The 24709-nt window shown below is 33.3% G+C and overlaps 1 protein-coding gene across 3 annotated transcripts in view; it reads right to left on the bottom strand.

The window, feature by feature from the left end:
- The window catches only part of DNAH8 (dynein axonemal heavy chain 8), a 134197-nt gene that overhangs the window by 15248 nt on the left and 94240 nt on the right, over positions 1-24709 (bottom strand). For all 3 annotated transcript variants that reach the window (XM_027682007.1, XM_027682009.1, XM_027682008.1), the window contains 16 exons: positions 23760-23927; positions 22353-22565; positions 20974-21111; positions 20525-20652; positions 19601-19772; positions 18223-18378; positions 16793-16948; positions 15136-15318; positions 14567-14672; positions 13505-13757; positions 13213-13403; positions 8301-8422; positions 6106-6224; positions 4609-4811; positions 3627-3700; positions 1292-1444 (listed from right to left, as the gene is read on the bottom strand). In XM_027682007.1, the coding sequence (XP_027537808.1) occupies positions 1292-1444; positions 3627-3700; positions 4609-4811; positions 6106-6224; positions 8301-8422; positions 13213-13403; positions 13505-13757; positions 14567-14672; positions 15136-15318; positions 16793-16948; positions 18223-18378; positions 19601-19772; positions 20525-20652; positions 20974-21111; positions 22353-22565; positions 23760-23927 (2535 nt within the window). The remainder of the gene's footprint in view (positions 1-1291; positions 1445-3626; positions 3701-4608; positions 4812-6105; positions 6225-8300; positions 8423-13212; positions 13404-13504; positions 13758-14566; positions 14673-15135; positions 15319-16792; positions 16949-18222; positions 18379-19600; positions 19773-20524; positions 20653-20973; positions 21112-22352; positions 22566-23759; positions 23928-24709) is intronic.

Here is a 24709-nt window from a genome sequence, read left to right as displayed (position 1 = left end):
CTGGAGGAACCAAATAAAAACTAAGAATTTTTTTTCTCCAACAGTATGTACTTGTCTGTCTGGCTTGGGTAACATGGTAGTGTGGACAGAAAAGGTAGTAAATGTCAGGCAGCCCAGGGGCAAAGACCTGTCTGCACATATGTACAACGTGTTGTGTTCATGTGACTGTTGGACTGAATGGGAACACTCAAAAATCAGTGTTTCCACATTTCAAAGGAAATCCTGTTCACTTTTTGATGAACACTATATTAAAAAAAATCAAAAAAAGTTATTATCTCCCTTCTTCTGAGAACGAGCTTTGGTTTGCCAGTTATGCATTTTCTGGAACCCCTGAATATGCTAACATTTTAACAGGTAATGTGACACTATAGATTGGGAAATCACATTTGAAACATTTGAGATAAATACAGTGAAGATTCATCTAGCAACCCTCTCCGTTCTCTAGTCTCACTTTTAGCAAACTATATGTTTATATACCTCATTGTTCATAAAACCCTTGAAGATGCAGGATGAGTTCATTTTCTGTTGAGAGAATATAAGAGGTCCATATGACTACCTTTCTATACACAGTCCATGGTGACAAGACACTTGTTACTGGAGGTTGTCTCTAGATTCATTCAAGAAAGGAACACTTCTTCCCTTCTCATCCTAGATATCAGGTATGGTATCTATTTTTATTCAGACATAATGAGAAACACTAAGGAGACTTCCACTGCTTTTAAGAGGAAAGGGAACACAGAAGTGTCAACATACAGATATTACAGTACATATTAGGTAGCATTATCCCCCACTGTGAGAGTGCTGGGAACCACCATCAGTGACTTAAATGTACTTTGTAACAGTTTAGGCAATTTTCCTGGTACTGATGAAAAATATATCCTTGAGATCTACAGAACAGCCATTTATAGTTCATCCAAAGAAAAACAGGTTACTTTCTGGTATATGATGTTCTCTGAGATGTGCTATCCATGTGTGTTCTGTCCCATTTATACTTTATTTCAGATAAGGGAATCTGGAATATCTCTCTGTAAGAGACTAAGAGCAGTTGTGGGCATTAATCTGTTCACAAGGCATCTGGTTGGGCAAAAAGGGATACAAGTAAAGCCAAATAGTTTTTGTTCAAGTGTTTCTGTGTAACCTTCCTGTTTAAAGTGACATTTTCGTGGCAAGATAAGTCCATTTTTTCTTGGGTTTTGGTTTTTTCCCCCTCCATTTATTTGACTGCCATTTACAGGATTAATTTGAATAATATTGATGGCATGAAGTATCTGAATTAAATATTTGAACAAACCTGTAGCAGTGTAATTGGGAATTTAGGATGTTGTTCAGTAGTTATCCAAACTCGAAATGTTTCATTCTGGATCTCTGCAGTAAGAAGTGTCTCCAGTAGTTCATCCATGAAATCCAGTCCAAGATGACAATTCTGGAGTAGCACCCAGCCTCCCTAAATAATAATATCAACTATTACCATATACAATTTAGAACAAGTTATTCATAACACTAAACCCAACGGTCTATAGAAGAATAAATTTGATTTTCCATGTAACTTTTTTTTTACTTTTGTTCTGTTCCCGAATATGTATTATCATTTGATATGCTGGGATATTGGCACAGTTAAATCAAATAGGAAAAGTTAGTGCTAAAGTTATTTCCACCAGACTCAATATTCTAAGCAAAGTATCAGTGCTATCTAGTGGCAAAAAGAAGTAGTTCCTGTATGCTCCCAGCAAAACACCAGTGATAAGCAATCCTTCATCAGATCCAAAAGAATGTGAGTGGAAAAGTGACAGCTGAAATTTCTGGAATACATATTTCTTTAAAAGTGATTTGTTCATAACATAATCTAAAGTAAGTGTAAAGAGGTGGTAATAAGACTCTGAAAGTTTTTAACTGCAATTAGTTTATCTGCAATAAAGGCATTTGCATGAAATTCAACCTCAGCTTATTTTGATCTCATTCAGCTCTCAAATTCCATGAAAGCTTTAGTTTGATTATTATCTCTCTGAACTTCTGCTTATGAATTTAAATTCAATCAGCTTTTATAGCATCACTTTTGAAGCCTGATGAATCAGAAGCCCGATATTAAAATGGAACATGATTTAATCTGTTCTAAACAGTGATGTGTGGATTTCATTACAGCTTGTAATTTCATTTCAGCAATTTTGTTTTAGCTCATTTAAAAAGAAATCAGTAACTTTTGGTGACAAAATATAATTGAAATATTTATGGTGAATTGATGGATACAAAAAAAAGGAGGTTTTTTTGTTTCTTTTATGGGGATCCACTTTTTTGAGCTCTTTAATCAATTTCTTACATTTACAAATGAATCAGACCTAGTTTTTGAAAATATGAAAAATTTGAAAAAATCTGTAACACAGCACAGCAGTTTTAGTCATATTATATATTCTTGGCTAAAGATACAAAAACACCCAGACAGATATTTGTCTTCATATTCACTATTCTGTTTTGTAATTTCAAATCTGATGTTCACATAACTCCTTCCTCCATAAAATCTTTGCAGCACTTAGGCATGTAGTTCAGAAATTGTTACTAGTAGCTCTACTGGAATGCTGTTTAGAGTATTCTTATGTTTTTAATTAAGGGCAAAAGAAAGGAAGGGATGACCCAGTTTTCACCATTGCAATGAACTGGAAGTTGAAAATGACATTCTAGACATACAAACAAAGAAATATGAGATGCATGAGTGCATTTACACATAATAAAAAATGCCATTTGCAATAGAGATTTCTTTTTTCTCTTTTTGCAAAGTGGTGTACATCTATATTCCAATACTCATGTTCTGCTCTCTATTAGTGGAGATACTCTAGGCCTCCAAAATACAGGCCATATTTTGAGTTTGCAGGCAACTATGGCTGTATGTCTTCATTTGCAACACTGTCCACAACTCTTTGAAGTGTCCAGCTAACCAGAAGGTCCCACCTGTACACCATAACTTTTACATCATATTTGAGGTTTCAATTACCATCTTTCTCTAGCTGCTACTTAGGTTTTTCGTGTTTTTACTGTTTGAGCATATCATCTGCCATAACAAAATACAATATCACATTTAAGAGAAAAATTCTTATATATTGATTGGAAAGTCTTAGATATCCTTGAGACTAAAAGCCAAAGGATTGACAATTAAAGAAACAAATAATGGACACCAAATGGTGGTGAGGAAGAGGTGCTCTCACTAGCACAGGTGTGAGGAAAATATGAAGCATTATTAGGAGGAGGCATATCCTTCTGTATCTACAACTTCAAACTTTGTGCGCACTCATTTTATCTAGTAGAAGCTATGCAACATCTAGGTATTTCTTACAGGAGAGGGGAAAAATGAAAAAAATATTCCAGTAAAGAGGTGGGATGTGCAGGATAGGACTAGGACTCAATGTCATTTTACTCTTGGATAACAGTATAGTGATAAGTAAGGAATGTGCTGCTTTTGAAATGCTGCTCAGTAGCACTGCTGCCAGAAGTATTGACTTGGACTTCACTGTCACATACACATCCCCCAGGGGAATGTTTTTCAACTTCAGCATTTAAAAAGACGTGTTCACCCTGAGATATGCCTGACAGTAAGATGAAAATATTAAAGAGATTGCATGCTAAAGTTTTTTCCCCACCTGTTCTTTTGACACCTCTATGATTTTGCGTGCATGAACTTCTTGTCCTTGACCCATAGAGATGGTCCTACATTCTACAACATATTTGACAATAAAATTAATGAACTTACATTATTGCGAAAAAGTAAGAATTCCAAAAAACAGTGATACAAATACATCATAATTAAATACATTTTATGCAAAAATATGTATGTACAAAAGTAGAATCCCTTCATCATCATATTATGCTATAATGTATAAATTTTCTAAATACTGAAATTTTGTAAAATAACATTGAAATATACATCCACAATATTTACAGAAGTGAAAAACTGTGACTAATATTACTATTGTCAATGTGAATTTGTGCCAAATTTTAATGATACTAGAGCATTTGAAATATGAACAGAGATTTTTCTCAACATGTACATAATGAAGCCACGTAAATGGGCACAATGCATAGTTGTAAAATTGCATTTGTGAACATAATATTGTGACTAATATAAAGAATATATCTATTTACTTCCAACTCAGTTTGTATGCACAACTTTTCAAAACTTCCATATAATATAAAGTCCAGAATATACAAATGCAGATCTTGTGGCTATTTTTTTTTTTTTGCAAAGTAATCTTGCAAGCAGATTGCTGATTTTACATGACCTGCAGTTTAGAGTTAAAACAAGAAAATACTGTTGTCACCCTAACAAAATTTTTTAAAAAATGAGCTGTTGGGCAGATAGGGATTTAAAAATTTATCACCACTGGGAAGAATGATAACAATTTATAAAAAAAATAGAACTGAAAACATTACTGTCCAACTTTACACAGAATGATGCTCAGCATATTGTCTTTTATTTAAAATATTATTTATCTCTAAGATAATAAGGAACAAAAAGGAGTACAAAAGAGTTTAAGAAATACCTCTCAGAAAAAAATATTACTGAAATTACTTACATTACCCCTCTTTATCTTAATATATGACAATGAATAATTACTTTCATACCCAAATTAAGCTTCCTAGACAAGGAATCAATCTGCATAGTTGGGTCAGATCCCATAGACAAAAAACAGATGAGAGGTGTTCGTGGGTCACTTTCTTCCCAAGTTTTTTTTAAATTCAAAATAACTGGCTCTGTATATTTCTCATCCAAGGAACTTGCAATATATTTCCTGGCTTGGGAAAGTGTTCGGTCTGGACACCAAGACCTAGAAATTAAAAAATATACAAAGATAAAAATTCTCTACCTCTTTCTATTGCAAAGACCAGACTTAAATTATAAATTCTATTTCTATCAACTAGAGGGTTTTTTTTCATAGCATACATATATATGTATATGTATATATACATACACACATTCATATATATGTTTGTAGGTTTGTCTTTACAGATATTGTAATAGACAGAGCTGATAGTCTTCCCTTTACTTATGACTGTTCAATACTTTTCAGTTGCTTACAATTTTGCATTGGAATTTTCTGTTCTAGGTACCATTATAAGGTTGGGACAGTCTCCATTTTAAACAGAACTTTTGTATCTGAGAACACAAGTAGGGAAATGTAAGGGATTGTTTTTGCCCTTTAGTAAAATTCTGCAGAATGATTCATTAAGTCTGTTAGTCTTTTAGGGTACAGACTCAAATCTTTTGCACTATATTGCATTTGTGTTGGGGATGAGTATTTTTCCCATGGAAAAAACAAACAAACAACTACTTTTGGATAAAATATATGACTTCAAAAAACTTCAATTCATAAACTTATTATTTAAATACTTAAGACTTAGGTGCTTGCCTCCCCCTTTAGGGTGTGGAGCATACAACAATATGGTATTTCCATCAGATTCTAGTCTTTTTTACTGCACAGGTTGAATCTCCTCCAAAAACAAATCATGGTCTAGTAAATAATGTTGCTGGGGGTTTTTGTAGTGTCTCTGATTTATTTGTTGCAGCACTTGGAAAGTATACAATGAATGTAGGAAGATATGATCTCATGCACAAGGCAGCTGAATGCTGCTTTGTGGAAATCCATTTTATCCCAAGCTCTGCCACAGAGATCTTACATGATGCAAAAGAAGTCATTTATAGCACACTTTTCACATGGGGCTTTGGAATACCTGTTTCCCATTTTCACAATCTTTCTTTCTTTTTTTTTTTTTAATTACTTGTTTAAAGCTATTTAAAATAGTTAATTTAAAAAGAAATTAAATTGAAAACTATTTGAATGATTCAACTTTTCCATGTGCTTCTCGCAGGAGGCTGCAATGTGGTTCCCAGTTTCCATTTATCATGACATAAAAGCAAAGCTATAAAAAATATTTTCTATAAATAACTCTAGATGGCAGAGGATAGCTCTGAAGTGAATAAAATCATATTTCATGTGAGCGAATTAAATAATATTTAATGTCAGAGATAATTAAAATTACACTGTTATGGTAATAGCATACCAATAGATTGAGACACATAATGCAACTGTGTAATTTCCCAAAATTTCTGAAGATGCTCACCTGATGAGTAAAAGCTTGCGAAAGGTATCAAGTGAATCACTGTATCCATCAGGTATAATTTCTTCCTCAGGAGCATCTTTATCAAACCAGTGTTTCCATGCCTTATCGTTTTTTGCTACCTAAATTTATTACATTAACACACATATGAATATATTTCGGCTGCACTAAAGTCCCCTCGTAAATGTATTATTAATGAGAGGTTATTATATTAGGATATATTACAAGTAACATTGTCTATAGCATTTAAGACATATGCCACATGAATTGCTATTAAAATATTACAGATAGTATTAATTAAAATATTACAATTAGTATTAAGATGTGGGCTTTAAAGCCAATCAGTTATCCATGGATTTCTTTCTCAAACACATGCAGCTACTTGAGAAAAATCAATAATTAGCAGAAGGTTCTATACTACAAGAGGAACATACTGTGATTAATTCATTCCTTTTGGTCACAAAGTATGAGGAGGACCAGAAAAATCTGTCCCAGTACAGTCTAGCCAGCCAAGAATCACAAATTAAAAGTAACATTCTAGTATGCTTTTGACTTGACAAAGAATAAATTTGACCACAAATATGATCACAATTTTAGGCACCTCTTAGAATCCATGACCTACCAGTGGATGCCAGCGGACAGAACATAGTGAAAATGCAATTGAGCATATAATGAAGTGACTGAGAAGAGTCAACTACTACAGTATTCTCAGATCACTGGAAAGAGAACAAGGAATGCACTGATAAATGTTTAAAAAAGAAGATGTCTATATTAAATTAAGTCAGGCATCTGCAAATGGAGGACTTATTTTTTAGAGGAGAAAAAAAACGAAAATACCAAGAAAAAAAGAAAAGCACAGGCAAGCTTTTGAGACCTGGGCATACCATTCTTAGGCTCTTTTTTCTTACTTTAACTAATTTTCTCTTTGTATCTAAGTGAATAATGATACAGTTGTATTTAATATGATAAGTCAAATAGAACAGCATATCTACTTGATGCAAAGAAATATTAAAAATATTATTTCCATATTTGCATTTTTATTGATATCCTAGTTGGGTTCCTCCCATATTCCATCCCTATCTATTACTAAAATCACCTAAGTGTAACTTTTCAACTTGCAACTATATGAAAAATGTAAGATAGTGGTAAAAAATTACTTTAAAACAGAGGCCTTTGGGGGTAACATGGTCACCTAAATATTTTGGAGTCTAAAATTTTGTTTGCACCAATTCAAGGAAAGTCCTAGTGAAAGGACCTTTCTAGAAAGGGTTCTGGTGTCCCAACAACCCAGAGTGAACAACCGAACTAAAGTTTCTCCAACTTTCTTCTAATTCAATATCCTAGTTTGATACCTCCAGAAACCAAAAACTGGAGGAATTGGGCTGGTATGTGTCTAGATCTTGCCTTGATACAGAGCTAGGAAACAGCCAAGATCACTTCCAGATAACCATTTAGCTAAAATCTCTGCTACTCTTCAGGGCAAGAAATGCTATCACAAAATGGACTTGGCTGACCAATGCTGTAACAGCAAGAAGAACTTACTGTCCTGGCTATCAGCCTGATTAACAAGGAGTGCTTAGGAGTTACAGAACACGAAATGCTTAGGAAGTGTTTTAACTACACTGAAAAGAAGATAAATGTACCAAATTGAACATGTCATAAGCTTATGTGCATGTAAGTTCATGTATGTCTCAATAAAATAAATAATACGTTTATGGCTAGCTCATCGTATCTGAATGACATGTTAACCTTGGAATGGAAATGAGTATTTAAAAACAAGCAGCAAACAATTTACTTGGAAAAATATACCAGACTTAAGACAGAAGACATTGTAACTTAGAACATGACACTCAGATAAATTTTATGAACCATTTTGATACCTCCACCTTTTTATCCTTTCTACTTATTTCTCTTTCACTGCCTTCCCTTTTTACTAGTTATTTGCTCCTGTTCCTTCTCTCCTCTTTCTACCTCAATTACTATAATACAAAATACAGTAAAGCAGATAAAAGATGTAGAGCAAATAAACATGCTCCCACTCATGCTACCTAATTGCTGATCCCTGTGCCATTACTCTGCATCCTCTCTGGCCTTGTTTTTAACTACATCTCTGGTGCATTCCAAATGTAAAATATGGGAGTACAGTTATGATGATGAAAGTGGTTATTAACATTAAAACAATAACTAGCAAATATCACCTGATCCATAATTTCTGCAAACTGTGGAAGTTTGTTCAATTCCACTAGGTTTAGCCATATCATGTCAAGAATCCAGCGGGATGGTTTGGGTGGGCAAGCCTGTAGATCCAAAGCAGCACCTCCTGTGGATAAAAATATTCTGATGAAGTACATGTGATATTCCAGGGGTCAAGATATATTTGATATTTCTTTTTAAATTATGTTTTCTGACTAGTGGGACCCCTGGTGGCCTAGTGGTTAGCATGCAGGACTCTCACCGCCGCGACCCAGGTTCGAATCTAGCCAGTCCCCCGGGCAGATGGAGCCTGTTAGCCCTGTGAGGCCATCCATCTATGAGAAGGTCACTCTAAACAAACCTACGTCCTGAGGACCTCACTGCCATTGTCCAAGCTTGCTTGGCCCCGGCAGATGAACCTTAGGATTAAAGGGTGGGCTCAGTTCAGCGCAGGCTGTGTCTCACCTAAAAAATCCATTGTGCAGGCTGGAAAGGTAAAAGACCTTTCCCAAAATCTTCGTTCGCGAAGACTGGCCATTATTATTATTACTATTATTATGTTTTCTGACTTAAGTATTTTTTTTCTGGAATACTAATTGTACTCTTGTGTAATTAACATTTATTTCATATCAAAGGATAATTCAGTCTTCTTAATAGACCTCTCATAATTGTTGGAAGGCTACTATTTGGTCTCCTCTAAGGCTTTTCTTTGCCAAGCTGAACAACTCCCGTTCTCTCAGCCTCTCATCTTAGATCACAAGTTCTCTACAGTTTGTTCTTGTAAGTTTATACTATGATACTGATTGTATTTCACGTATTGGAAATTTTAATAGTCTCTGTTCCTTTTCATTTGTGCTGAAAATATGCTAGAGATAATTTTGTATTTATCTGAAAGATAAAAATATTCCTCTGAAGACCTTCCCTTAGCTGGTCTATTTTTATCTCACTATTCCTAAAAAAGAAAAGAAATTGAAGTGAAAGTCTTATCTTCTCAACTGCAAACTTCTACTTCTTTTCTAATGAAACACATAGCTATAATATCTAAAGAATATCATAGATATTAGCACAGTATTCTCCTGAGATCATTGGAAAAAAAAATCCCGTGCACCACAAGAAAAGAAAAAGTCTGGAGTAATGGAATCAATCGATCCTAGACCAGTACGAATTATTTTAAATAGCTGAACAGCCAGTAGGACAGTAGAGGATGTTTTATATCCTCTGATATGCAAAAGAAGAGGAAATAGAAAGGAATGCCTCTAGGATTAAGACTGCAATCCAATTTTAAACAGACAAACTTTTAACTTTTTATCATGATTAATTTTGTATCATAATCTTTTTCTTCTTGTAGGTGTCTCTTTCTCTGTCCTCCACAAATTAGTTAATGCTACTTCTTGGAAAAACTAGAGGATGGTGTTACAGTGGCCCCCAGAACTAAGATCAATTATTCATTTTATTAACTACTATAACAAATTTCACCAACTTGTAACAAACAGACTAAAAACCCACCTTGGAATAAGTGCTATTATTTTTAAGCATGTGGAGGAATATACATATTCTATATATATATGAGCTATAATTATTTCAATACTTTCAAAATATACATACATAAATATATTTGTAGTTCTTTTTCAATTAATATAATAATACTTCTTACAAACTGTTTATTTATTCCACAGAATAATAGAATAATAATCATTATTTAATTAATTTAATTATTATTTAAACACAGAGATCCTTCTAATCCTGCACCCACCTCCATGAACAGGATGTAGACAAAATGAATCATGAAAGGAAGAAGGAAAAGAATGGAGAAACATCATTGAAATGACAAGGAGTTAGAATATTAATTTCTTAGACACTAATTTTGTTATTTAAAAAATTATTGAGAAAGACTAAACATTTTCCTAGTTACCTGTATATCTTTGAGTAGAAACACAAGAATCACTTTGTTGAACTGGACATTAGTATGCCAGTGGGGAGAAGCAGAGCTCAGGGAAGTTTTTCCTTTTGGGGAAATTCTTAAACCTTAACTTTTTGAGGCAGAGTTATTTAATAGAGAATGAGAATTACAAAATTCTAAACAATGTGTTTCTCATTGTAGTACTTTATATTCTTGTTATTAATATACATACATAATATTTTGATAAATCCTGTTAAAATCTTATGGTTAATAATTTTTTTATTGATAAGTTAAATATACGATGCCAGAAAAATTATTTCTTTGTTTTAACTTTCACTTTGCCAATCATAGGCATATGAGAAAAGTTTCATCATCTATAAAAATTTATGCAATGCTTTCTTCCACAGATGAATAGAGTGAGATATAACCAGGAAACCGAATTTTATATGATTAATATATTATATTAATGTTTGCATGAACTATTGAAGTAGTTTCAGTCCTGGTGCCCAGCTAAAGGCCAAAACTCTTGTTCAAGAATCTGGAGTCCGTACAAACAAATCCAAATTATTTATGTAATCTAAAAATGTAAAGCTACTTAATTTGCTTTTATGACAAAGTTTTCCTTCTGTTGCAATCTTTCTTCTTCTTCCCTTCACCTCAGGGATGACAAGCTTCAGTAACCTGAAGTAACCACAGAGAGAAAGGCTGCTTCATGATACCTGAGATGTAAATAGTGATTTTCCTTAATTTCTTGTTTAACTACCTGTTAAAAGTTCCTTCATACATCCTCTTATGTCTTTGTCATTAGGATATATAGTTTGAAATAACTGCCTGGGATCCATGTATGGATCCCAGAACTTCCTCTTAGTCTCTGCAAACTGAAATAATGGAAATTGAAGAGAGGTAACAGAAAGTGTTAACACAAAACTGTAACCTATTATTGGCATTTTTATAGCAAAATGATACCCTATACCAGAATCACGTCTTTCTCAAATTTAGTACAATAGGCCAACAGGAATACTTTTGCAAATTTTTGAATTCTGTGAGAGAATCGTAATCACTTTACCCAAAAAGACTTGCCTTAATTTTAAGACTTAATCATGAATTGTCCACGAAGTACCATACTTGGCAATATTTCTGCCTTTTATTTAGGTCAACAGAGTCAAAGATGTTTTGCAGTTCCACTGTACCATGCTCTCTAATATTTATAGACCTTCTTGGTAAAATACATCTGCTAGAGAACTTGGTATTATTCACTCGTGGCGGTCCCTCGCTTTCTACTGGTGAAGGACACAGCTTATCTACGTGTCAAGATACCTACAAAATCATCAATTAACTCCTTAGATATTATCATATTTTTGGATTTTGTTCCTTCCTAATGCTTTAATAAAAATTCTACACCATTGTCTTGGGATGCTATTTGCCTATAATTTGGGGATCTGCTTTTTTAGTCTTGCTGACTTAAATTTACCTCCAAGCTATAGCTTAGAATATTCAGGAAGGGTCTAGTGATTAGCTTTGATGGAACACAGCAAATAGAAGGAAATTCAATTTATGTACTTTAGCAGAATGAAAGACTTAAAGTTGATAATCTCTTGAGACTGGCTGAACAATGTGTTTTAGAGACCTTTTCATTTCAAATAGCAATGCTTATTTCACTGAGACATCCCCTGATAATAAGCAATGAAATCTCTTGGAAAAGAAATGGAAAGAAGAGGAATAGAGATTGATTTTCCAAATAAATCCTTTCTTCAGCTGCTGTTTGGTAACACGATGTTCATTTTGCACAAAGAACTGTTCATCCAAAGAGGACAAATGAAGAATTCATTCATTTGATAAGATACCTAAGAGTCCAGGACAAATTGGCTGGGTATCTGCCTACTTCCCAATCTTATTTAATATAACGTGAATAATTAAAGAAAATATGGTGCTATTTTGGTGTCATTTTATACATCAGAAAAATTTCTCACTATCAGATCACCTGTGCTAAAGCTTGGCAGGAAACTGCAATCGTATGTTCTAGACAAAAATTGCCAAAAGTATTTTTATTACAGATTCTCATCAGCTAAAAAGGGGTGACCCCATTCTGCTTCAGATGTCCAAGGTATGTTTTCCTCTGCAAAAGAAGAATCCATGAGCTGAGAAGCCAAGAAATATGATTCCTTGCCTAATGCCTCACTAAAGCAGTCTGTTAATTTTGAAAAAATTTCCAAGCATGCCTGACATCAGTGGTAAATTGGTAGGTGGATACCATTCTCAAAGGATAAAACCATTATGACAAACTGAAAGGTAAAACAGAAAGTGAATTTAAGGTTGTTTCCTATCCATTTCATTGCTTAAAGACAGATAATTATCTTCAAATCTAGTTTCACTACTTTGACATTAGACTTTTGCAGGATTCATTTGAACACTGTAAAATTCATATAGGTTTCTTATGGACCTCCACATAAGCAATCCTGATCACATTTTTCAGGGGAGGCACAAACCCGCAGAGTACAGAGGAGGCAGACCTGGCCAGCTGGGCCACAGAAACACCTTATGTTCTTTAAAAGTCAAGGTCAGGTGCTTGGCAAAAGTCAGAGAAAGCTCAAGCTGAAACTGATAAAAGACTGTTTGCAGCACGTCCTCAACTTTATGTGGAACAATTCTGGCAACTGAGGAGATAGCTTTATTCAGCTCTATCAAAGCAGAGAAGCAAAGGACCAAAAAGGACCACCTAATTTATAAAAATAGGGATACAAATATAATACAAAAATTTACAATAAACCAGTTGATGAAGAAAACCAGAACTATCATCTTGATCTCAGGACAGAACACAGGCTGGTTAAATGGCAGAAGTAGAAGTGAGACATAGAACTGCATCTATCTTTACAGGACCACAGCAGGCGTAAGGACAGAGGCAGCTCTCACAGAACTGTTGGGAGAAACAATGTAGCCAAAAAAATCACACTTTGAAATGGCACAAAAATTAAAAAAGTTGAATTAGCTCTACACATAACACAATTTTTAAAAATTACCTCTAATGAGTGTTTGGAACTCTCTGTTTTCCACATGTCCTCTCTCAAGATCAATTTTTAATGCCAAGAGGAGGGTAAAGAGGAATTTGTGGTTTTCATGCAAGCCTCTAACTGAATATGCGTGAATTTCAAAGGTAAGATGTTCAATAATATTTGAGATTCTTTTCTGAGGTACAGGAGACTTCTTAGATCTGAATCATGAAAACAAAGCACAGAGAAAGCCGTGTTAATAGCAGCAAATACATTGGAAAGGCAAACATCTGAATAGTAGGAAAAATCTGTGTCTTCCTACTTGGCTATGGATTGATCAAATAGCTTCAAGAACTGAGCCAGAGAAGTTTGATACATATTATTGACCATGCTCATTGCTGTAAGAAGAAAATAAAGAATGCTTCCACGGGTAGCAACAGGTCGATATTCCTCCTGCGCAGTGTTAATCTTCACTTCAGTTTCTGCTGCCACAGACAACTTTTCAGCTATTTCAGCAGCTGTTTGCTTAGTTGTTTGCAGGACACCAATTAAGGATTCATCATCTACTAATGAACCTAAAAAGTAAAATAATGGATGTTTAGGTCATTTTTATAATAATTTTTTCATTTCATATATATATAAAACAAAGGGCTAAGTTACAGGAAATATTAATAACAATAGAAATTATCTACTGAATTACAGAAAACTTTTAAAATTGAAATCAAACAGGATATGTAACACTAAAAATTATTTTTATATTCAACATATTAAACAAATATATTCAAAATATATCAAATGTATTTATACCAACAGCTTTGCAGAGAAGTCAGCCATCTTATTAACATAAAACACATACGCATACATAGTACTTCAGTTATTTTGAAGTCTATTCACTGGTACACTCAAAGTAAAGAAGACCTAGGGTCCTAAAGGAAATGGTCACTCAACAGTACTCATGCATCTCAAGCAGTTACTGATCAATTTACTATTACCAGATTCTTTTTCCACCTGAGATAGTAATGGATCATGTTCAGGCTCCTAATGTGTTGTGAAAGACTTTCAACATCATTTTAAATTAGTCCATTTTACTTTGCATTTTCAATGGGTTAAGAGTTTGCCCACTATCAGATACCTTATGTCATTTGAGGGGCAGAAATCTCTCAAAAATGGATTTATTTCACAAAACTTGTTTAGATGTTAAACTTAAGTATCTAGAATTGTATTCAGCCGCATGCTATAGTACTAAATTCCTCATACCCCTCATTCTCCTACCATTGGATGTTCTTTTATTGTATCTTAGGTGGATAAATCAATTTCTGTATGGAAAGGTTCTAGTGTGAATCAGTTTAATCTGCCTAATCTGAATAATCCTTTGATACAGTACCTTTGGTTGCACTTAGTTTGTAAAGGAGATTGTCTTCCAGTTCTTTCATCTTCCTCTTATTAGAAGTTACATCTTCCATGAGTTTAATTCGTTCTGCCTCTAGTTCCTATTATTAAAACCCAAGAAAATGACATGACACTTTATGGACTGCAACTATGAGGGATACTTAAAATTCAGTTCTGATTTTTCAAGTTCATGAATTGCGATTGAAGATACAGGTGAAGAGTTGGTTCCAGTCACGAAACGTGCAGTTTTCTGTTTTGGGTATCTAAAATGTCGCTTTAATAACAATTTTTTTTAAGCAGTGCTTATTCAGTATCTTGTGACATATCTTATCCATGAGAAATACTTAATTGTTTGTGTCATACTGACAGTCATATGTAGAACAGCCTCCAGATGTACTTTTGTTATTTGGAAATGTCCATACTGAATCTGAATAGAATTTTAGAAAATGGCTGATATCTTTTGCCCATTTGAACATTTCGTCTTCCCTACATACCAAAACCTGTTGAGTGAAAAAAAAGAATAAAATTAAGCATCACTATAGTTTATGTGTACTGTTAACTTACCTGTTTTTCAGTAAGTATTACTCTTCTCAGTAACTGATTCTCAAGTCCTTTCATTGTAACAGTAAAATCAATAATTGATGTTTTTGCATTAATTTCAGGCGTGAAAGCAGGATTAGGTAGCTTTGTAGTAATGTAGAGTCTAAATGAATTCATAAGATCTACTTCCTTATCACCAACTCTCACCTGTGGAGTAAGTTCAAATAATATTAAACAGAGGAAAAGGAGCTTTATTAAACACAGTAATATTGACAAGAAAAAAAATTAACCTTATTTGAAATGCCAAAGAGAGGAATTTTATTTTATAATTCAAATTTGTCATGAAAATATCAGTCAATGACCAAACATAGAGTATATTATAAATGCAGCATTCCCCTCTAGCTAAATATAGGGATTACTTTCACTGTGGGTTCTGATAAACAGCTTAAGAACTATGTGGTTTAGGCTTTGGGTTTCTAATTACACATCAAATGAAGATGGTAGAAACTGCTGACCCTTGTAGAAATCATTATTCTCTTGTGTTCAAGAAAAAAGAGGAATTGCATGATCCAACAATGTAACATAAATTATTGGAGATAAATTCTATCTTTATCAAGATTAAGCAGATTTCAAAGAATTTTTCCAAAGCAATTCAAAATTTATTCAGAGTTTTCCAAAGAAATTTTTACAGAGTTAAGATATTCCAAAATAGCAGTCTAACTCGAAAGCTGCATGTGCACATGGAAATCTGATTACTGTATATCATAATATGAATCATAGAATTGTTAGTGTTGGAAAAGACCATCCAGTTCCAACTCCACTGCCATGGGGCGGTGGAGGGACATAGGCAGCTCCAACATATGAGCCTCCAAAGCCACTTCAAATACCTGCCTTACAAAGGAGTAGGACCAAACTACTCCCTTAAGCATATTTGCACTAACATTCAAAATAAAACTACTGCACAAAAATAGCAACCATTTTACTTCATTATTATCAGCAATCTGGTCTACCATCTCTCTCATATCCCAGGCACTTAATTAAGATTATTTGATAAAAATAAATTACATTATTATACATATATGTACATTTTATATATATATATATATACACACATACATTACAACACGTTATTTGGAAATAATACAGCATTTGCATTCATTTTATTTCAGAATGTTTGAAGGGGGTCTGCTGTTAAGATTTGGGAGTGATTTATTTATCTATTGAAGGTCAGAAAGATTCATGATTTTTCAAGGCTGGGAATAAATAATATTAATAAATCTTTGTGCTTTTTGGCTTGTTCCATCAGAAAACAGTTAAAACTGATTAAAGATTTTTGCAGTTGCCACAATCAGTGCTTCACACTAAGAAGAAATCTTTTCAATTCTATTAATTCTGTTAAAGTGTGAAAATCAATAGAAAATATTTTAAGCGTTCAATAGGATAAAACTAATTGGTTCCAGTTTGGAATCTTCAGTGATAACTTTAGCAGTTAAACTCAAATTATAGACTCATCAACTTACTATACAGCTGAGGCTCTGTCTCCTATATTTTATTAGTTCTGTTTTATTCTTTAGACTTTACTGAATACAAAGTTTACCTGATTCAGCAGAGGTTTGGAATAATGGTAAAATATCATTTTTTACAAAACTACCTATTCCACTTCTTTTGTTTGATTACTAACTTTAAATGCAGATCCAGATTTCATGAAATTCTTTTCTAATACATTATCAAGGACTGGATCCAACTCTTCCTCTATATCTTCAATCAGGAGTGATCGGCCCAGTGAAAGACTGTCTTCTAGGTGCTGTCGGAAATACTTGTCATTCAGAGTTGTTACCTCAAAAAGTAAATTATAAATTGGTGTAAGGGCAAAAACATTTCCTGAAAGTTTTACATGAAAATCACAGATCTAACTATGGAAACTTTTTCCATTGTTTCTGTTAATTGCATTTTAAAGAAAATAATATAAATGTTGACTACGCAGCAGTTTATGCAGAAATACTTCTTGTGTGTACAATGAAAAGTACCATAAAAAAGTTGGCTGTAATCGAATCCTCAAAACTTAATTGTGAGAGTAATAATGTACCAAATAAAACTGGTACAGCTTTTTGTATATTGAAGATGTTATGTATGTTTTTGAAATCAGAGACACCTAACCTTAAATTTTCTGTTCTATGTCCTAAGGACTAGATTTTCTGATTTTAGCTTTGAAGTTTTGAGAAATTCTTTCTGGAAATATGAATTCAGTCTAACAAATGAATTGCTCTTACAATATTTTGAACCCAGACTGACATTTCATGAAGTGGGATTCATAAAACCTGCATAAATAAACTATATATAATTAACTAATACTAAATCCTCCAAAATTTATTTATATTCAGGACATAAGAGTTTTTGCAACATTTAGGTTAAGGGTTTTAAAATGCAAATTCCCTTCTTCATGCTATATCACTTGGGAAAATTCATTTGTGATGCAAATGGTGACACATGAACTTTTTTATATTATACTTCATGAGCAGACATTTTACCCTGTTGGATTAAGCTATAAAAGAGCTATGAGGATTGCAGTAATGTTAGGACAGGCAAATTTTTATTAGGTTTGGTTTCAGTTGGTTGTCCTCAATTTATTTTTGTAGCAATAACTTCATGTATGAATATCCTCTCAGGTTCTAAATTCTGGACAGCATCAGTTGGAACTGCTTTGCTTACATTTTCAGAGCTGTAACTTATCCTGCCTTTGTCTGTAATGTTACTAATAGTTGCCCAATTTACTCTCATTTAATGATTTCATATTTTACTCTTTTGCTGTATTTATCACATCTTTGCCCTCTTTTGTGTAGGGAATATACTCACCAATTTTGAACAAAAGGCTACATCCTTTTCTTTTATGCTTCTTGATAGATTTTATACCAGTTATATGGTCTTTTTCAAGTCCTTGAGTGGGATTTACAGCTCTTGTCAAGTTTCCTGCTGATGCATCTACATAATTGTCAGTCTCTATATATGTTAAAGTTACCTCAGATTACACTGACTCAAATGCAAACCTCCTCTAAAGTAATAATGTTTGAAGGACTATAATAGAGCACGTTATTTCTTTGAAATCCTGTTTACCTGCAATTCATTATCCTGTTCTTTATTTTTAACCCATGTTTTCCCTTGAGTTTGTGGGTCTACCAAAAGTGGGTATCTAGATGCCTTAGTGACAATGATACCATTCTGAATCGAGAGATTATCTCCAGGTAGTCCTTGAAGATTCCACTCACTAATCTAAAGAACAAAGTAAAAAAAAAAGAATTAAAAAAGGTAGTTTGGAATAAAATATCACCGGAATTATCCTTCAATTACAACTGTTCTAAGAGCAGGGACATCAAGCCAAAGGAGATGCATATCTAAACCTGCTGGAAAATTAGTAATGTAGATGTAAAAATATTTCCAGGAATTTATTTTTATCAATCTTTTTAACTACATAGAATCATAAAAAATATATTTTAAAAGTGTAAAGATGTCAAAAGACAGCTTGACAGACAAATGAAACATTGGGATTAATTAAAAGAAAACCAGGCTAAGAGAGTTTTTGAGGATTAATATTTACTGAAGGAAACTTTAAGATTCTGGCATCTCTGTTTGATTTCTCATACATTCACATTAAATGAAAAGACTTTATGCATTCTTTTTTAAAATTACAACCAAACCCACTGTTTTAGAAGTATCCTGGTTTTGGCTGAGACAGAGTTCAATCCCTTCCTATCAGATGGTACAGTGCTGTGGTTTTTTTGATTTAGTATGATAATAATGTTGATAATACTGATATTTTGGCTGCTGCTCAGTAGCACTTGCCCAAAGTCAAGGACTTTTCAGTGTCTCATGTGCTACTAGTGAGGAGGTGCACAAAAAACTGGGAGGGAGCATGGCCAGGACAGCTGACCCAAACTGGCCATAGAATGCCAGTGAGGAATTACCCAAAAAAAGCTTGACTGTGGTTTGAGGATGGGCTGGGTGTTGGTCAGCAGGTAGTGAGAAATTCTACTGTGCATCACTTGTTCCTCTTGGGTTGCATTATTAATATTATTAGTAGTATCAACATTATTATTGATATATATATTTTCAATTATTAAATTGATCTTATCTCAGCCCAAGAAGTTTATCTTTTCTTTCCAATTTTATTTTCCAGTGGCACTTAGATGCTGATTGGGGTTAAACCACAACAAGATATGCATAGCTGTGGTGATGGGCTCTCAAAATAAGGTACTCAAAAGTGTGCTTACTGGGAATGGTCTCATTTTATATGTCACTTATTTATAACTTTCTTACCTATCTAACCCATTGCTCAACACTCCAATGTTTAGTGAAAATTGCCAAGAGCATTTGGAACTACATAGCACAGCAATATTGAGAATATTGGGGATTCTGCTCAAAGCAAGCATAATTTCTGCTAACATTCACAGAATATGCTAATAGAAATTCAACCCTCCAAGCACCAAGAACTTACTGTAGGTTGATCTACCAACATAGAAATGAGGTTCAAATCTTCAGAAAAGGGGATTTTATGAGCTTTCAACTCTGCTTCCCATAAATCTTTAAGCAAAAGATTCCTGAAGTCTTGATTAAAAGGTCCACAGTATGAAAGAAAGCCTGTGCAGAGCAGTATATCTCCCACAAGTCTAGAAAAGGAACAAAATCATAATTAAAAGGTGATTTACAAATTCAATTCCTATTGATTTAGACAACCAGCTTTTGAAATATAAGAAGATTTCAAACAAACAGTTTCTTTGTGTTTGCAAAGTATTTTTGTGGCAAAACTTAAGAGTGGTATCATATGAAAACACCACAAAACAATAAAACCCTGATGACGACTATTTCTTCTCTCATAACTGAAGCAAGAAAACTGTTTATTTCTTAAAAATATATACAATATATGCATATATACAATATATATGCAATATATATGCAATAAAATATTTATCAAGGATACAAACCTAGTTCTATCAGAATGAGTAGACCTCACCAGAAATGCCCAATTTCCCCACAGGAAATTTTTGGTGATATAAGTGTTCTACAGAAGCTGAGCCTATCTGAAGGTTTTACTTCCCCAGTGACATTGGAATGATGTGCAATATTAGGGGGCTGGAGAAGCAGCTCTTATACAGGCACATAACAGCACAAGTAATAATCTCTTTGGAAGTAAATTCCAAAATCAGAGATATTGTTCTTAACTGAAATACAAGCACTCAGCACTCATTTATTCACTTATGGGAGGAAAATTCAGACTTCATGATAGTTCATTTGATTGTGTTGCTATATTACAATTTCCAGGAAGAAAATTATGTACGACCATTAAAGCTACTAAATTGCTTACTAGCACTTCAATTTTTACATGTATTTTCTTTTTTTTTTTCTGTAATGAATTCGATACCTTTTAATCTGAGCTTTAAATTCCTTGCTTTGCTGAGTCCACCTAACTTTCTCTCCACTCAGTCCATCTATAAGCGCAGAGGCTGCTTGCATCTTTCTTTTGCATGTTTCTGCATCATTCTCCAAGTCCTAAAATTGAAAAAATGTCCTACATAAATTAATCATAAAATGGAAAACTTTAGAGTTACTTTATATTTTTTCATCCTCTTATATTTATTATTGCTATTTTATTTATTTAAAACTCATTCATGAGAACTCTTATTGTGTATCATGCTCCTATTCACCAAAATAAGGGAATAGGAGAGAATATAGATTTAAATCTCTTACTTTTATACCTGAATCTCATCTATACCATGCTATTCAAGGTAGCTGGTGAATATGTGTTTGCAGCAAATCCTGCCAGTATTGTATGTAAGTATTTTTCATAGGACTAAAATACTTTTATCTCACCATTTTCTCCTTCATTGCTGCATCAAACTTTGCTTGCACTTTATCCAGTTCAGCTTGCTTTTCATCTAATTCTGCCTGAGCCTTATCTTTTTCTGCATTAGCTACTTTCAGGCGGCCTTCCTGTTTTGCCAGATTAGCCTGCAAAGAGAAGAAATATTAAAACAACGATCATATAAGATTTGAATATAAATCAATGAACTATTTAAGCCTGCTTAGCTGGTAATAATGAGACAATAATACGTCAAAGTAACTTTTATATAAATATCAAAAACATTTAATCTGAAAACTATATCACATATGGACTGCAGATAAGATTTTTTGTTAAATAGCAATAGAGTTCCTACTGTATGTTGTCAACATTCTTTAGAAAAATTTACATTTCAAGAAGCTGGTTAAGAAGGCAAAGTTTCTGATCTGTATATATTGATTAGACTAGAGGAACAATCACTCAGTCTTCTTGCTTGACTATATGTTTTATTTTCTTTTTTATTTGTACATTCTGTAGTGACCAGCAATCACAATAGGAGATTGGTCCTTTATCATGTAACAATATTGCTTTGAACCACTAGAAAATAATAGTCCTAAAACAGTGAATCTTCCCATTGCTCCTAAAGTCATATTTACAGTAAATGCAGGAAATTGATGAAATAATTTTTGAATCATTCATCTGTATTATTGTTGCTTCTGTAAATAACACTTCTACCAGAGACAAAAATGTGCAAAAAATTTGGAATCAACTTATGCTTTGCTCTTTTTTTTTTTTTAAAGTGTGCTACATTTAGGGAATAATCTTTCTTTAGAACCAAAAATCACTGCCTTTGAGTTTCATAAACATGAAAAAGAACACCCACAACAAAGTAAAATTTATTCTTAAAAATGTTTTACTTGATTTGCTTCCTACTATTGCAACATAGCTCCTTTATTGATGTGAGCTCTGAATCTCTTCAGAAAGCCAATGTTTGGGCAAGATATCAGTCCTCCACTGCATTTAAGTTACTGTGTGAAAGCAAAGAAGGTAAAATAGCTGCAAAGCTCTGTTTGCAGGACTCTTTAGAGAAGGAATGAAGATCCTGGTACAACCTTTTGAAAACAATTATAAAGTAATTATAACATTATAAAAACAGAGACTGTAAACACCTTTCCTATACACAGTAAACCAGAGCACATAAATTCAATCTAGGCTAATTTTTTGTTCTGCGTTCTGCCTAGAATCAAGAGGAGAATACAGTTTTTTTCTGTTCTTATCATCTTTAGCCACTAACATCACAGGCTATTATGTCTGAATAAAATTATCTATATCTATATTTGTAGAATCCTATTAAACTAAACTAAACTAAATTACATGGTAAGCAAACACAAAGCAAGAGATGTTGTATTACCTTAAGAGGTAAGACTTCTCTGTTAACACCATAAAATACCACCATGGCTTGTGTCCAAGAGAGGAGTCCTGCCACATTGCCACACACCTTTTTAGCATTCATCAGTGTGTAGTCTTCCATTTCAAAGTAAGGTTGGACTAATTCTACTGTCTCATCATTGATTGTATCCCTAGCAAAGTTCTGTAGATTGCTCAAGAATGGGCCACTCATAAGCTGCAAAACCCAACATATTTATGAGTTATTTAAACATTTTACATTCAAAATCTTGTTTACAGATGACTATTTTAAAAAGTGTTCCCAAAATTCTTCTGCAAACAAAGATAATTCACATAGTAAATATTACAACTGTGTTAGTCAGTTGTAAATCCTCCCACACGTCTTTGATTATTTTGGAGTTTTAAGGAGGTACACTCCAGTAACTAGGTTGGAAAGTTATTGATATACTTTCCATCTTCCATATTCCTGTGTTGACATTTTGAAAGCATTTAAGAAACACCATGTAATTAAAAAAAAAGAACCAAAATAAAGCCTCAGAGATATAATTGCAACTTACCTGAAGAATGCAAAAAACTTATGCATTTGGAAATGCTATTTAAATTCTGAAAAGTGAAATCATTGGATTTAACTTTTTCTAACAAGTGTTTAAGCATTTTAAAGACAATTCATGGAAAAACTGCTTAACCCATTTTATTATGTCAGTGGAAAACAAAAGATTTTGATGATTTCTTAGTTACTGTAAAAGCATAAATAAAAAGCAAGAGCACTATTTGTATCCAATATACATAATTTTTCATCATTTGCATGAAAAAATATCAAGGTAATAATATTGGCATATTAATACACTAAGAGACATAGAGAACAGAATTTAAAGAATGGCAAGAGAAGCCATGGAAATCAAGGTGTATCCTGAGAGAAGGTCAAAGTCTGGGAGGAAAAGATGGCTGGCTAACCAAGGAATTTGGGCCAGGAATATTGAAACACAGAATGGGAAAAGCTACTATCTCTTAGTCGTTTAATTAATCTTTCAAACAAACAAGGAGCTTGAATGGCTCAGAAAGGACTTTAAATGTGAAGATACAAGTTCTCAAAGAGAAAGAGGGCTTTTCCAGAATGTCTTTAGCTCATGTATGGTTAGCATGACTGGTTTGATTTCTTTATTTGCTATCAGGCCATGTGCTAGGAACAGGGCAAAGAAACTCTAAAGCTCCTACTGCAAAAGTCTCTAAGCAATTCACCTGCTATTTGTACCAGATGAACTTCATCTATATACTATCTATGTCCATCTTGAAACTATATGTTTGCCTTTTTACAAAATTCTGTCATGTTTTCGGTAAACAGCATAAGTTCTCTGATATGCAAATTGCTATTTCTGATGTTTAAGAAACACTGTTTGAAAACTCTACTTACTTTTAATGATTCCGCCCACGATGGCTTGCAGCAAGGCTTTTCTGGATCCAGGGTGACTGCATCCAGTTTCTTTTGGAATAGTAGCAGACAACAGTCCATGATCCTCATAATCAGGTGAGGAGGTTTTGCAAGTTTTCTAACAGTAGCAATATCCTCTGGCTTGATAGTCTATTTGAAGAAAGATGCAACAGAATACTTCATCAATACCATTATTCTGTTTTCCTATTCAATATCTTGATTTTAATATTTGTTTGCAATGCTTTTCTCTGAGTTAGATTTGTACTAAGTACATACCAAAAAATGCAAGAAACTTGGCTTAGTTTAACAAACTTCATAGGTTCATGAAACTTTAATAATTGTAATGAATATTAGACAAGAATATCTTCCCAATACTGAAAACATCACTCAAAAATAAAATTTACATGCAGCAGCATTAACTTAACTCATCAGTCTAAGTGTTTGAAGAAAAGTACATTGTAATATTGCATAGAACCTAATTAAAATCAGTTTCCTTGATAAAATAGTATTTCAGATTTTTGAGCGTTAAGTATTATCATTTATTCTGAGATGGATTTGGTTATTTGTGTTGAGTTTTAAATTATTATAAGTATGAGATACCACTTTTAACTTAATTTCCTAGAAGAATCACTGTCACACTTTGCTTAGTTCAACCATTACAAAATTATTAAATTATTAAAAAATAAAAAAATAATATATTAATTTTTGTATAAAAATACAGGTATAGCACTACCTGTCTAGAAGGAGTAGTTACAGACACATTACAGAAACCATTCTATAAGCCCACACATTTTATAAGTGAACTTTGCAACCATTTTTGGAAGTTTCATTCATCTCATTATCTAAATGACAATGTAAGAGCAAACATTGCTCCTTTTTTTTGCTTTTTCCACTCAATCATTTCTGTCACATAAATTCTGGTAACTGGAACA

Source organism: Neopelma chrysocephalum, unplaced genomic scaffold (assembly GCF_003984885.1).
Source record: "Neopelma chrysocephalum unplaced genomic scaffold, ASM398488v2 Primary Assembly neopelma1_61b, whole genome shotgun sequence".
Taxonomy (NCBI): domain Eukaryota; kingdom Metazoa; phylum Chordata; class Aves; order Passeriformes; family Pipridae; genus Neopelma; species Neopelma chrysocephalum.
The sequence above is the reverse complement of the archived record's forward strand: the minus strand, read 5'-3'. Positions and strand labels throughout refer to the sequence as shown.